This window comes from Pseudopodoces humilis, chromosome 10 (genome assembly GCF_049639895.1).
Source record: "Pseudopodoces humilis isolate 2021_Gansu_Grassland_sample_001 chromosome 10, ASM4963989v1, whole genome shotgun sequence".
Classification (NCBI taxonomy): Eukaryota; Metazoa; Chordata; class Aves; order Passeriformes; family Paridae; genus Pseudopodoces; species Pseudopodoces humilis.
Window position 1 is genome coordinate 14,553,562 of NC_142209.1, and position 15,234 is coordinate 14,568,795.

At 38.3% G+C, this 15,234-nt stretch overlaps 1 protein-coding gene across 4 annotated transcripts in view; it reads right to left on the bottom strand.

Moving 5' to 3' along the window:
* Positions 1–1,483: 1,483 nt before the first annotated feature.
* SLC44A3 (solute carrier family 44 member 3) overlaps positions 1,484–15,234 on the bottom strand; it is a 40,592-nt gene continuing 26,841 nt past the window's right edge. For all 4 annotated transcript variants that reach the window (XM_088060322.1, XM_014250945.2, XM_014250947.2 and 1 more), the window contains 5 exons: positions 15,038–15,115; positions 5,557–5,694; positions 4,849–5,085; positions 2,964–3,062; positions 1,484–1,737 (listed from right to left, as the gene is read on the bottom strand). In XM_088060322.1, the coding sequence (XP_087916448.1) occupies positions 1,732–1,737; positions 2,964–3,062; positions 4,849–5,085; positions 5,557–5,694; positions 15,038–15,115 (558 nt within the window). In that variant the 3' untranslated portion in view covers positions 1,484–1,731. The remainder of the gene's footprint in view (positions 1,738–2,963; positions 3,063–4,848; positions 5,086–5,556; positions 5,695–15,037; positions 15,116–15,234) is intronic.

A 15,234-nucleotide genomic window follows, 5' to 3' on the forward strand; every position in this document is an offset into this window, starting at 1 on the left:
AGGCCAAAATTTGCAGTGTGAGTATCAAATACAAACAGGAAAAAAAAACCCCAAATGTGTAAAAAGAACTGGGGGATTTCTTAGCTTCAAAGCAAACCTCTTATGCTCTGTGAATTGGTAAATATTGTGTTTACATTGTGAAAACACTGCTTCTTGAAAGCAATCTTGGCAAACCCATGGCAGACTAAAAGTTTTTCACCTTTGTAAGTACCATATCTGCACGCTTGCTCAGGGTTAGAGAGCTATTGCTTACTCAGGACTTTTCAGAAGTTCCCACAGCATCCACAAGCTGAGTGCAAGAAGTATCCAAGGGTACAGATTTAAATGAGAGGTGGTGAGTCACAGCCACTACATTATCATCTTCACCTACCAGGCAGAAAGTATTTAAGCTATTTCTTTCTCTTTTTCATAATTTATCCTATATTCCACAACTTCCTGAAGTGGTTCATATTAAAGTAGACTGAAATTAATTAAATGGTAGATAAAAAACAAGTATTTCTTAGTATTTCAACATAACTAATCTCCTTTGAACAGCAGGAGACCAGACAGTATTTAAATGAAACAGATTTCTTATTCAGACATCAATGAGCTCTTCTGTACATAATTTCCAAGCTGTGACTAATCAAGAGTTTATCAATCCATTAAGACAGTTCTGAGTCACTTACCTGCAGTGATGTCTCACTTCCTATATTGATACTTTACTGAAATCCCCGGTTGGCATCATTTTCCCATGACAAACCTCTCCTCAAATAAAATTTAAAAGAGCTTTTGAACGAAGAATAAAACACACCACTGAGTAAAATAAAAAACTACTCCGAACAAGGTGGAGTCCTTGAAGTGTATTACAGTAAGGATCCAGGTACGAAGTTTAAACAAGCTTTAAACTTGCTCACAAGAAAGTGCTGGCAGACTGTTGCCAAGTTAATATTTTTTGAAAAGTGTCTTCATATACATTTCTCTTCTGACTAGAGCCCTGACAGTTGCTCCATTTCCTCCATTATATATTTCATACCCATGTTACAGCTAACATTTCTATAAGGTATTATTTATAACATTTTTATCTCATGTCTATCCTGTTATTTAGTCTCTGTCATCTGCTACTTTGTCAAGAGGGAGGGAGGGAGGGAGGGCTATTTCTCATCTGCCCTTTGGAGAGGAGATGGACAGTTAATGATACGAACTTGTAAAAAACATTCCCAAAAGAGTATAATTAAAATAAAGACACCTACTTCATAACCGCTAATTATCTTGACTACAGAGAATTTCTATCAAGGGTAATTTCCATCACTGAGCTCAGTCTGTTCCTTAATTCACTGTTCAGATATGCAGAATAAATCAGAACAGTCATCTCAGAGCGCCTCCTCTACAAATGTTTCTGCATTTACTCTTCTAGGGATGACTGGCACAGCATTCCCAGAGAAGCATGGGAAAATCATGTTAGGTCCATGACCTTTTTGACTTACTAATTTAGTCTGACAACATAGAAATTTACAAAGAGTGAGTTTATTATCAACTTTCTGATCATCATAACAAGTGTAGGAATAGAAATCAGATGTGATGACACACAAAATATTTTATTCATACAAACAGACTATGTGTTATTTTACCAGTGCAGAAGATACAACAGATTTAGAGAACCAATACTTTGTCCTGGGGTATTGGTAATCTTTATTGATATGACCATTTTTGCTATTGCTGATCTGCTTCCACACTTCCTGGTGTTCTTCACATTCATGTCTACAAAGAGAGAAAAAAGGAGTCAAATGTGTAGCACTGTCTGTTTCTGCATTTAAATGTCGTAAGGGTAAACTGGGAAAACAATTAAGGTTCTTTGATATCTCAAATCCACAATCTTCTTGCAGGGAATAATGCCCACCCAGCCTCTGGTATCTGTGCTTGACAAAAAAATACCAAAGAATGCAACAACAGATGCAAACAATAAAGTAATTTAGTACAACTATCCCTCACTCTAGTAATAAACTGGAGGAGTGCTCTGCCTGTAGCAGAATGCCCACAGGATTATGTGAGAGCTTTCTAGAGCCTGGTACCTTTCGAAAGCAGATCAAGAAAAATCACCAACATCTGTTACACTTGTGCAAGTAGCTGTGACAACAGAGGACTTGCAGCAGTGCCCAGCAAGCATGGATGCCAGAGGAGTGGTTCCTGCAGAATCTTTCTCTAGCAGCCCTAGCCTGGCCCCCACAATGCTTGGGGAAAATCAGTCCTGATTCTGAACTTGCTGGGGCAGCTTCTCAGGTTGGGCAATTTGCAGTATTTTTTCAGATGTCAGTGAGTGAGTGTTGACTCTGAGGACTTTCCCAAGCCTGGGTGTGGGGAAACACTCCCTTCTGGCACCTCAGCTTTGTTACTCCATCATTAAACAGAGTAAATAAATATATGTATTGATAAGAAAGGAAAAGAAAGGAAAGGGAAAGAAAGGGAATGAAAGGGAAAGAAAGGAGAGGGGAAAAGAAAAAAAGAAAAGAAAAAGAAAAGGAAAAGAAAAAGAAAAGGAAAAAGAAAAATAAGGAAATAAAGGGGGGTAAGGGGGAGAGGAAACTTCTCTTAGCTCTGTCTTAGAGGTCTGGAACTTCAGCAGTTCTGGCATGAAATTAAGCAGGCTACCATTCTTCTGACTTTGATACAGCAGGCACATGAAAGACTATCTGAATATTATTTATCCCCCACCCCCTTGGCAGTGTCCAAACATCCTCTGCTTCTGTTGGACACAATGGGGAATGTGAAGAAAAAAGAGAGGAATTATTTGGTCCATCCATTTTGCAGTAGCAGAGGGTTTCCTGAGGAGGGAAAGCAATAGAAGAGGAAAACAGGGTACTGGATACAGCATGTAGGTTGCTGTGAGATGTCAGGAGATACGTGATGACCTCCATCCCTTCTTCTTGGAACATAAAGGCAAACACATTAGCTGGCAGGTAAATACATATCCCATGCTCCTGTCTCACCATAGGCTGGAGCTCTGTCCCATCTTCATTATCCTGGAATGGTCTTGTGTTTCTGTGTTCTCGCCCTTCTGTTAACTTGTTACTCTGACTCACAAAGGTCTACAAGCAAAAAGCAGGGTGAGATCGTTTGTGAAAGGAAACCATTATGCTAATAAAATTACCTGGTAGAGGAAGATAATTAGCCCAGGGCTAAGAAACTGTAGCTGATTCCCGGCTGGATGACATTGAGTGATTCTAGGAGGGACTACAGAGGCAGCAGAAGTGATGAATGCAGCTGAGAAGGATGAATCAAAAACCTCTGTTACATCTCCTACTGCAGGAATGAAGATTCTGGCTGTATGAAATCCCTCCCCCGGCTCTCCACCCACTGCTGCATATTGTCCTGAGGGCCACAAAGCCTCCCTTCCACCCCCGGGATGTTTGTAACCTGACTGTAACACAAACAAGTCAAATGCCTTCATGTGTTGGGAAACTCCAAATTCTTGTCTATGTTAGCAAACTTCTCTTGATCATACAATGAGGAGGAGTTTGGATGTGCTGCCCACAGTTTTTCCATAGAAGGGTACAGAGCCTGTCCTGCTTGGAAGACTCCTTTGTCCCTACGGGAAATCCTCTTTTCACCCACAGCTCTAGGGCATGGCTAATTACACAGAATTAAGACCAGAGTTAAAGAGAAACTACCACAAAGTTTGGAAGTGGAGAAAGGAGAGCCTCTGTTTCATGAAGGAAAATTGGCTTAAGAAGTGCTTTAGAATTTGGCAAAACAGAGAGGGAAGAACAGAGGTCAAGGCTTCAGAGTTTTCCATTCGGTTTCATATTCCTAGCCAGGCAATGTGCTTAAGTACTATTCTGAACCAAAGCCAAAGAATACATATCTGCTTTCTTCTGTACAAAGGGTTAAGCCTATCTTTAGGCTGCCTTTCTGTTGTGCTGCTGTTGTTGTTCTCAACAAAATTCTATGAATATTGCAGAAACTCTAACAGAAGCATTAAAAAAATAAATAAAAACCAAAACTCCAAAACAGTTCTGACATTGTCCTGAAGAAATCCATCCAGAACATTTGTGTCATATGAGCTACTCTGGCTGCTGGTTATTCATTCTCATGGATCACTAAGATTTTCTCTGTTGTGCAGTTTGTAAAGGAAAAGACAGAAGTGTCAAAAATAGCACAAAAGGAAAAAAAAAATCTTCATCCTCAGGTATTCTCTTAATTAGAAAGGGATGACACATATATTCAAAGACTTCAGTTACAGAACTACATCACTATTAGCTAAGTACTGAAGGTAATACAACACAGTAATTACCAGGGTAAAGATACAGAACAACCTGTCCAGAGGAAGAAGAGTTTAATCAAGAGACAGAAGACAGTGTTTTGGCAAAAGAGTGTGTAAAGCTATGAAGCAGAGCAATTCAGATTTGCATGAAATTTGTTCAGAACTACAGTATCTATAGGATGGGGAATGGATCCCTGACCTGCTACTTATTTTTTTCATCAATGTACAGTGAGTCACAAGAAATATAAGTATTAATCTTAGGGCACCCCATGGATCAATTTCTGCAGCTAGCTCATCTATTTATTTGTATCTTTTAATTACCAACAATAAATTGAAGCTATATCTAATTAGGCCTAAATAATCAGCAATTACTTAACAGAACATGATCTAAAAGAAGGCAACAGGTTGCAGCTAGCACACAGGAGTCAGAGGGAACCATCTACTTCAGTTTACAAATTAATGCACTTGTATTGCTGAGTCCATCCTGTTCTAAGGTGTTGGAAAGGAAATAGCATGAGTTGTGGGTTCAGATTACTAGGTCTTGGGGAAAGAAAAAGTGCTTAAAAGCTTAGAATGCCTCAAATGTCTTTGTTCTAATCAGTGGGGTTTACCAGCAACTCCTGATCCACAAAGTATGGCTTCTCTGCAGTTCCATCATTTGTTTCCATATCAATAGCAAAGCAAAGGAACATGGCATCTGCTGTCACTTCAAACACAGACAGAAAGCTGTGGGACATCAGGTAGGCAAAAAATCCAACCAGCAACAGAGGAACTACCCAAGCTTGCAACTCCCGGTGGTAGTTAAATGCCATCAATCCTCCAAAAACAGTAAAGCATACAACAAACACCTGTAAAGGGCAGTGAGAGACAAATGCAGCCTCATTAATCATGTAGAAATATTTCTCATAAAAAAACAATCCCCCCAAACACTGAGGCAAATACATTACAGCCAGTATTTTAAGAGCACATCTCATCTGGGAGATAGCTAAGCAGTTTCCAGCATCACAGAGTTGTGACACTTTGTGTTCAATTCCATGTGTAAATACCATAGGGCAGAGGAAACCTTTTGCCATGTATTTACCAAAGACTTGATGCAATTGGAACAGCCAGAGTGGCTCCAAGGACACTGCTATCATACAACTAAATAACTCTGCAAAGTTAAATTCCTCAAATATTCTTCTCTCCCAAGCTTATTTTATAGCATTAACAACACTGAATTTAATGAAGATAAACTTTGTTTACTTTAGGTATATGAAACTATAATCAAACCTGATTTTTCATTTCATTTTTACAGGACAATTATTTTTATTTACTCTTACCTTTCCTAAAAATAGGAGAAAATCTCCAAAACAGCTAATGGATGTAAGTTTAGCAGAATTCCTTGCCAAAATACAAACAGCATCCTTTGCTGATGTACAAAAATTTGTCCCATTTATGGCTGTAGTTGTGTATGCATGCTGAAATGACATAAGATAATAATGCAGTGAAAGAGGAAAGACTCATAATCTAGATTTCACTTCAGCAAAATGCAAAGTCTTAAACACTATTTGGAATTACTGACTTAATGAATATAAAGAGTTATTTTGCATAATATGGCAATTTTATTTTAAATTACTATAATAGCCATGCTTCTAAATTCAAAGAGTTACTCTACATAATTTCCACCATTAGCAAACATTACAATAGTGACTAAATAAATTCCTGAAGCCACATTTACCCAGTTTATTTTAAAACACCAAAGTTCTCTACCCCAAAATTTGGGAAAGAATATGACAAAATTACCAGAAAACACTTGGAATCACACTATCCAAACGTACTGGTTATCTATCTCCAACACTGCTGGCAAACTATGTAAGTGGAAAAATGAAGTTATGTATTTACTGGGTCATTAAAGGCTGATGATTAGAAAGCTTTTATACATGGCTCTTTCAAACACTTTAGTGAAATTCAAGTTTATAGTCATAGCCATTAAATCTTTTTGTGAAGGATCCTGGACCAGACTGACTGTAAGGTCATGTGCCCTACCCCACTCTGAACAACAAATAATTGGGGCACTCACAGTTTTTCAGTGTATTGAGAATTTTACATTATATCACTTTGTTGAAACTTACTTGGACAGGTGGCGAAGATAGAATATTCCCCTTCATGGATCTGATTATTTTTGCATAAATTAACATATATGTCCCATTTATGTAACTCCTCAACAAGGTTTTGAAACTATGTCCAAAATATCAGCTGAAAAAAGCAACACTCATGATACATGAAACATATGCTGGGCTTTACCAGCAATTCTTATAAGTAGTTTCCCTTTACCCAAACTATTAGAAGGCAGATTATGCCACAAAAACTTTAGTCACATCTGATATGGTCAGTAAGAACTACAGTGTGCAAGGGATTACTCTTCTGAAGGAATTTATAAATCCAAACATGTATGCTTACAATGCTCACATTGCTTTCTGTTTTACCTGGAAGTGAAAAAAATCACCCCATAAGGGGTTGGCTGAAAGTGAATTATAATGGCCTACTGAAAACCCTTCCTGTTCAAAAATCTGGTTTTTTTACTTACAAAATATACATTAATTTCAGACATCTGAAGCAAAGAATTTCTATTTCTATAGAGTTCGGTTTTACCTCTGAGCAATTTCTGAAGCATAGCAAAACTATAACATTGTATGACAGAGAAAAAAGAGAGAGAAAGAGACAGAGAGAGAAAGAGAGAAAGAGAGAAAGAAAGAGAGAAAAAGAGAAAGAAAGATTAAATGCAATCAAAGATTTTTCACCTCTATTGTGAATATTATTTATATGAAAAATAGCTATTTTTCCTCTGATAGTAAAGAAAAAAAAGTGACATACTGTAAATACTGTACTTACATATTAGCAAATACACCCATAGATGGAAAAAGTATAATTAAAGACCATGGATTTATTGCCTACACTATGAAAACATCAGAGACCCCAATGAACTCTGCAGAAACACGAAGAGTATTAGCATAAAAATACGTTTAAACAACCAAGTTCACTCCATTCCTAAATAGGAAAAAATGCTTTCTGTGCTAACTTTCTTTTATCCTGATGCTGTTCCCTTCCTGGCAGGATGCTGTCACACTGGAACATCCCGGATGCGGCGGCAGGAGAGCTGCCAGTGCCAGCCCTGCTGGCCCAGGGCACAGGCAGAGGGGAGGTGGCCTCACATCACACACTCCCTCTGTCTTCCATCTGTAGCTGTCACTGCATATTTCTGACATGGACACATTTCTCTTTATTATAAGCTGTGAGTTCAGTCTGTTTCATCATTCCCATTGAACAGACTGAAACTGAGAAACAGAGTAGAAAAGGGTTTTCTAAATTTGTTTTTGTCCCTTAAGAACTAAATTCACAAGGCAGATCCTGATCTGGTGAGGTCAGTATAAATTTTGCCAATAAATTAAACAGAGATTCTGTATTCATTATAAATCGCAAAAAATGTGTTTTAAAAATTAAAAAGAATGTTGAAAAAGCACGTGAGCTTGTACAAACATTGTTTCCAAACTTAAAATAAATACTCATTTGTTTGCACTCTTGAAGTAGCCACTTTGGTATTCAAAGAATGTGCAATGAAAAGAATTTCTGATATTTATTAACTAGAAAGGTTATCTTGGAAAGACTGAAAATGACACTGGAAACAGTACACTACCTGAACAGGCATTTGTTGTGTTATAACCAGCAGATAAAAATGGCATTTATAGCAGTTACAACTTAAAGAAATCATGCAAGTATTATGATATGACTAACGATAATACTCAAGAAACAACGGCAGCCAGGTAATAATCTAACATTCTAGAATGAATAAGAGAGAGACAGAAATTAAAGAACTGCTGAGGACTACAAAACTAGTCAGACATATGTGGAGCAAGAATATTACCAGCACAATTGGAAGACTTAGCCAAGTTACCTCTATCTTTTAGCAAAATTACATTTCTGAGGAAAAAATAAAACATTTGAAGGGTTTCTTGTTCAGCCTAGAATCCTATTCCATACACTTGCCTCATAATTCTCAAGTTTCTCATACAGGCCCCATGCCTTGATCCCATCCATACACATAGAAATCTATGTTCTCACTAACAAAACACATCCAACATTTAAGCTAACGTACATTTCCATGAAACTCAGCATTGCACAGAAATGAGCTCAAGTGATTTTTCATTCTTACTCATCAAGGAACACCTATCACATACAAGTTATTACCTATATCTCCAAATAATTTTGGACTTTGGACTAAAAAGCTTAGATATCCCATTAAGTTTAAAATTGCAGGATATGTGCAATAATCCAAAGCCTTTCTAATTAAAGATGGTTGTGAAGGCTACAATGGTAGATGATGGTCAGTTAAGAACTTGCTAACATTTAGAAACAGGTCATTTAAATATGTGTTTCTACAGAATATATTTTTCCATGCACGAAAGTTTTAGTGGACTTGAAAATGAGAGAAGGGCAGCAGGAATGATGCAAAAGATATGGAATGTCTTCTGTCTGGGGAACGTGAGGTTCTTCTGTCTGGAAAAGACATGACTGGAGGAGGATGCAGCAAGAAGGCTGTCGACTCATGAGAAATGCAGAGAGGCTGTGTAGGGTTAGATGGCTCACCATTCCTTCCAGAACAAAGACCAGGCAGAAGCAGGACAGTATGAAGTAGTAGGAGCCAAATTTGAAACCAGATGGTATTCTCACCATAAATCTGTAAACTGTGAACTGCTGGGAAAAGGATGCATTAGCTGCTAAAAGCTCACATGAGCTGGGATGGGGAATTTCAGGGAAAAGGAATCTGAGGGAAGAAAAGGAAGCTGAGAGTTATTAAACACACAGAAAACACACAGCTCAAGAAGTCCCTAGGTTGAAAATATATTCAGAAACAGCACAGAGGCAGGGAAATATCCTTTTAATCTACCTTAGCCTTTACCCACCATCACTGCTGAAGATAGGATACCAAGCTAGAAAGAGATTCAGTATATAAAGTCCTTATATACACATTATAGGTCTTATATTTTTATCTTTGCCCAATGAATTGATCTTTTACAATGGTAGTTTCTGCTCTGGTGACAAGCAAGTAATGATGGCATTGATAGCATAGGTTGGTCAGAAAGCACGGGAGACAGTGGGTTAGGAATCAGCATTCATCCTTGCACCAGCGAGTTGATCTCATATCACCACCTCTCTGAAGAACACAAGCCTGTTCTGGCTTGGGGCCTGGGAACCAGACACTGATTTCTCAGTGTCAGGATGAATAAATAGGGAATGGGAATGTTTACATATTTCCAAATACCACAGTATGCAAAAAAAAACTATTTAAAGAATATATCCTCCTGTGCCTCACAACACAGAATGTCAAAGGTCTTGGAAAAAGTGACTTGGTAGTTTCATGAGAAAGGCGCTGTGGCTCAGATCCAGGCTGTAAGTTCCCCAATTGTTGAGAATAATTGCTACTTTGTGTAACAGCTGAATTCAGTCCTCCATTCTAGGGCTAGCTTTTATAAAATGAGCTTGGGGAAGACAAAATTGCTATAGCAACAAAATCTTCTTAAAAAGGAAGAAAGAGACACGCTGGTCTCTCATCTCATTTCAGTTTTTTCTGCTCTGCTGGTATTTTCAGCCTGATCTGATCTTATTGCTGCCAACTCTCTTGGGGGCTGCCCTGGGCAGCCACCCCCAGCACAGTGCAGTGCAGCTCAGGCTGGACCTTAAAGTGTCTTAGCCTGCAAGTGTCACTGATGCCAGTGGAAGCCCCTCAGAAAACAAAATCCAGTGGTAGCAAGAGGCAATGAGTGTGGCTGCTGTGCAGCAGTTAGTGATCTGGTGAGAGAGTTGTATCAATACTCTTAGATGGTGGAAAATGAGAGCAAGATGGGCCTTGTGAGGCCTCACTGAAGAGATGAGGACATACAAAACTGGAAGGGACTCTAAGCCGCTCCAGTGCCTATTTCAGATTAGAATATTATACAAATCTTCTCTTAAGTGGAAAACTCCCTCTTTAAAACACTTGGGACTTCCCTTCTCCCTGGCCCTACATTTGGAGCTGCTCCAGACAGTTGTCCTGCTGGTCCTTAGGAACCTTCTTCCAACTTCCAGGTAACATATATTCATGAACAATTTACATCTACTCATTTTTCTGCTGATCTTGTCTGCCTTTTACCCCTCCCTGCTGTCTCATAGATGGCTAATGGGCTTGCTCTTACCCTTCATTTCTCACAAGATATTCCATTCCCCACAGTGAGATAAGTCTGAGGACATAACCAGCAACTTGTACTACGACATTTATCCTCCGCTTTCCAGTGCAAGTGTTTCATCTCATAGCTTCCAGGACTGACTCTGTGCTTCCTGCAGCCTTGTTAAAAAACAGGCTATTGTCCTGTGGCTCACAAACAAAATCACAAGGAATATTCTCCTCCTCCACTTCTAATCAATAAGCACACAGCTTATTGATTGTTTTTTACAGAAATGGGTTTTATTTTTTTTTTTTTTTGTTCCTAGGCTAAATACAATCTGTAAGAAATCTTCAATAACCTCCTGAATTTTCCCAAGCAGTCTAAAAAGCACAACTTTCATTTATTTCCACTCCACCTTATATTTTCTGTCTGGACTTACTGGAGAAAATTTTCAAGTTCCCTTGCTTCCTGCTCTCTCTGTCATCTACTCCCTCCATGGCTATCATCCAGTGGGTAGGACCAACACAACTTTCTCCTTGGAGGGTAGTTAGGTGTCCTCTCCTGCTGCATCACAGTGTTACACGTGGGCTCCATTTCTATGACAGGGTTGGATCAAAAGAGTCCTGCTTCATGTTCCCATTGCATCATGATTACATTGTTACTTGGGTTGCCTTCTGTGCTTCTGCATTTAGTGAGAAAATACTCTTATTTGGGATTTCTGATATAAATCAAACTGAAGATTTCCAGAGAGTTGTTCATAAATTTCTCTGCTTAAAAGCACAGAATTAGCAGTCACTTGCTTAAATGCCTTTTATTTTCTCTCTCCCTCTCTTTTTTCCCCCCTTTTGTTTCTTCTTAATGGGACAGGGAAGAAGAGAAAGGTATCAAAGAGTTAATCAGCTTTGTTCAATTCCCTACATGGTTCATCCTACAGAAGAAAAGACCTAAGGAGTTTTATTTCCTATTTATTATCACAACCATAAAGTCTGTAGAGGGAAAATAAACATATTTAAAATATGATTTCACAGTAGAAGAACATTTTATCCTTGTATTTTCAAGAGGATTGAAAAATTAGCTCTATATCTAGATGCAGTTTTGCCAGTAACATTAAAATGCAGTATTGTTTTTGGGAGGAAAAAGAAGTACTTGACAGGATGAGGCAAAATGTGTTTGGCATGCAGAGAACTGTGCTTTACAATAGCATGTATGAATTTTGGTTTTATCTAGGTGAACTCTCCACAAGGCATTTAACTGAAACCTCCTGATAGGCTTCCATCCAAAGTTTAAGAGACAACTAACTGCCATGGATATACAGCCATTAGACAGACTTTCTTCTGGTTTATTACACTAGAAAATTGCTGGCTTTCAGTCTCAGGGAAGGGCCTCTGTCCTAGGACATGGTGCTCAGACACTGCTGAATTCACTGACAGCCCAGAAGGTTACACTGCAGCAACCATGCTAATGAACACAGAAACCACACCCGGCTCAGCACCCCTTTTGGAAACCCAGGCACTGCACTTTGGAGGGGTCACTTTGCCAACTGGCTGCAGATGGACCCAAAGCAGACACAGAAAAGCCAAACCATCCAGCTGTATTTTTTTAAAAAAGTCACTGCAACAAGGCTGTAAAGGGAGAACAAGTGAGCACTTTGATGTATCTAAAGACTGCCATTACAACTTAAGAAAGCAGGAGAGACACAAACCTTGTAATTCCCAAACCACATTAAAAACCAGTATACTTTTTCTACAGAAAAAAAAATTCAGTCTCCTAGATTTTACTTGAGATGATTTGATATGTTTATCTGGAACATACTGAAACCATCAGAGCCAGATAAAAAATCTGTGGTTATTCGGACAAGTGTTGGCAAACAGAACTGTCAAGTAAGGATAGTGACTTTATATTCAGAAAGCACTTTTCAGCCACAGAACACAGAGTGCTTTACAATTGTTGCTAATGGATTATACACACACATGAATCACTTTGCCCATGACTGAAGTGGAACAGCTTAAGGAGTGAACTGTTTAACAGCACATAGCAACACTACACCACAGCTTAGCAGAGGATCCAGTTGCAAATCCAAGAGAAATTTAGGAAGGCTGAATGTAATTGTCCATATTGCAATCTGCACAGGACACTGGGTTTACATTACCCCTCCTCCAACAATCACCCCTGCAAATATGACAATTGCCATCATCTAGCACAGCACTCTGTCATGATGGGAAGATGACAGGGTAACTCTTTGGCCTGTTCAAGTTAACCTACAGGAGAGCTCAGCAAAACTTAACTGAGCCAGCAGAGAACGAGTCACTTCAGGGATGCATGCAACTATTAAAGTCAGTATTAAACCCCACGTGCAGGATGGTTCTGCAGCCTGAAAAGTACTCTTAGATAACACAGTAGAGCACTTGGTTGATTCCGCATGGGAAGAATGAAGCTTGCATTCTGTCACTGGGGTTACTTCCTCCAGCACCTGTTTCTCATCTGCAAGTTCTCAGAGGGAAAACAAAGTACTCTGCTTAATCCTGATTAAACTTGTGAATGAAGGAACAGAAAGAATTTCAATTACCTAAGCAGTTTAACAACAGGCTAAAGAAAATAGTGCAGAAGTGATTGGATCTTCCCTTTTTTTTTTTTTTTCTTTAGAGCTTCAGGTAATTATATGCTTTTCATTATAGCGAAAGTAATACTAGAATAAAAAGCAAAAGAATAGCAAATGGTAAGGAATGCTATTGTACACAATGATCTTTGGAACAACTTTTACAACAGCTGTTCCATATTTTAGGTTACAAAAAATCAAAATGTGAACTTAAGAATACTTCTTTAAGAAAATGTTATAAACACGGGTACAATTTTTTAACCCCTCCCTCCCAAGCCCTACTCTCAAGTCCGTGTTGAACATCTGTGGGAAATTTCTAGGTTGTTCCCAGAAGCTTCCACCAATCTCAGTAGGAGCTCTTAAGAGTTCACTGCTTCTGTTAATCAAGAAATATGTCAAAGCTGCTTAAAACTGCAGAATTTTTTTCCTTATTTTTTTCTTTTCTCTTTTACATTTGGCCACAGATTTTACAGAATCAAAGACTAAGACTTTCAATCATAGTAAAAAAAAAATTCTTAAGAAATAGCCTTGAACAGATTAGCTATAGGGAAAAAAATTAAATAAAAATATAATTAGACCCATTAATTACTCTATGAGATGCAATAACCCAAGACCAAAGTTTGAATTTCATAGAGATAAAAGTTCAATTAAAATCTTGTGGCCTGTTCTTGCTTTTTGCTTCTCTGTTGCCCAAATTGCCCTGGATTTGGAACATGTGGACTACCATCACCTTTGCTAAAAAGATATTCAAAAAACAAAAGTAAAGCAAACTCTGTATTATGATCACTAGATTAAAAACCACAACTCATATAAAAACAGAAATTTGCCAACAATAGATTAGGAAACAGGAAATCTTTTAAGGGAACAAGAGCTACAATACAGCCTTCTGAAACAAAAGGAAGAACATTACAGTAATTAATTCTTTTAACAAACACATAGCAGACAACAGCTGGAGAAAGTAAACACTAGAATGCTGGATATCTCTTTGAAAGGCAGGAAGCCAAGCCAAGGGGAAAGGGTCACTACAAATGGAAAGCCTGCAGGCAAAATGAACTCTGATATTCCTCACCAAGTCACTGACTGTAAGACCTACCTAGAAAATGTAAGCCTGGAAAATTCAGAGATTTCACTGCACTATTTAATCTAGGGTGAACTAACCTGAAAACTTTCTCTTCATAACTGTCCAAGATTAGACTTAATTTATACACCTACTTAAGAGAAGTCAGACTCTTTATCAGAATTGTCTTGTTTACTTCACTACTACCCTCAGCAATGAGAATGAAGAATTCAGCAGTCAGAAGGTGGAATCAGCATGAACATATGATTCCCTTTCACATTAAGAATATCACAGTCCCCAGAGATAAAAACAATGCAATGACAAAGACAAAAAACTATTTACAAGTATATATGTAAATCTGAAACACATTTGGAGAAAAGAATTGTGAAGATAAAAAGAGGTGTCAAGTATCTGTAAAACTGCTGTATGTCAGAAATCATCCATTTCCAATTAAAACATCTTTTAAACAAGACTGCTGTCATTATGGTTTGTATTTCCAGATTTACTGGTATACAGATTTCAGATTCACTGATCCTGACAATCACTAGGAATTTAAGTTTCTTTATTCAGGACTTCCAGGTGGAAAACACTGTAACTAGTTTAATGTCACATCTCCAGGTATGTTTCCTAATTCTTCATTGCTTCCTCCTACCTGGACTTTCTGTGTTTGAGGAGTCTGTCTGGCACAACTCAACAAAATGTTAAGTCTTCTTACCTACAGAGATAGCAAGTGTCCCTCTGAAAGCTGACTATCTCAAGCTGTATTAACAAATTTTCTAAAATCTAGCACCTTGCATATTTGTCTTCCCCATTTCTTTGCTCCAGGTTTCATCTACACTTGGAGGCTTTTTTGTTTGTTTAATTTAGGTGGCCAGCATGCCCTGGCTGTGGCTTTTTAGCTATTCTAAGGGTCAGGCACCAACCAAGGTACCCAGACTGGGCTGAGGGACAGAGCTGACAGACCATACCTGTTTAAAGTATCTTAAGCAACTTTCCTGGAAGCAAACCCAGCAGAAACAGCAGTTGAACAGGCACTTTGCATTCTTCTGCAATAAAATGAAATTACTGGTTATTGGACACATAATTAGCCACAAGGAAAACCACCGTTCTAAAAAAAACTTGCTTTACAGGTGACTGACTCTTCTAATAAAATTTTCACTTAGGC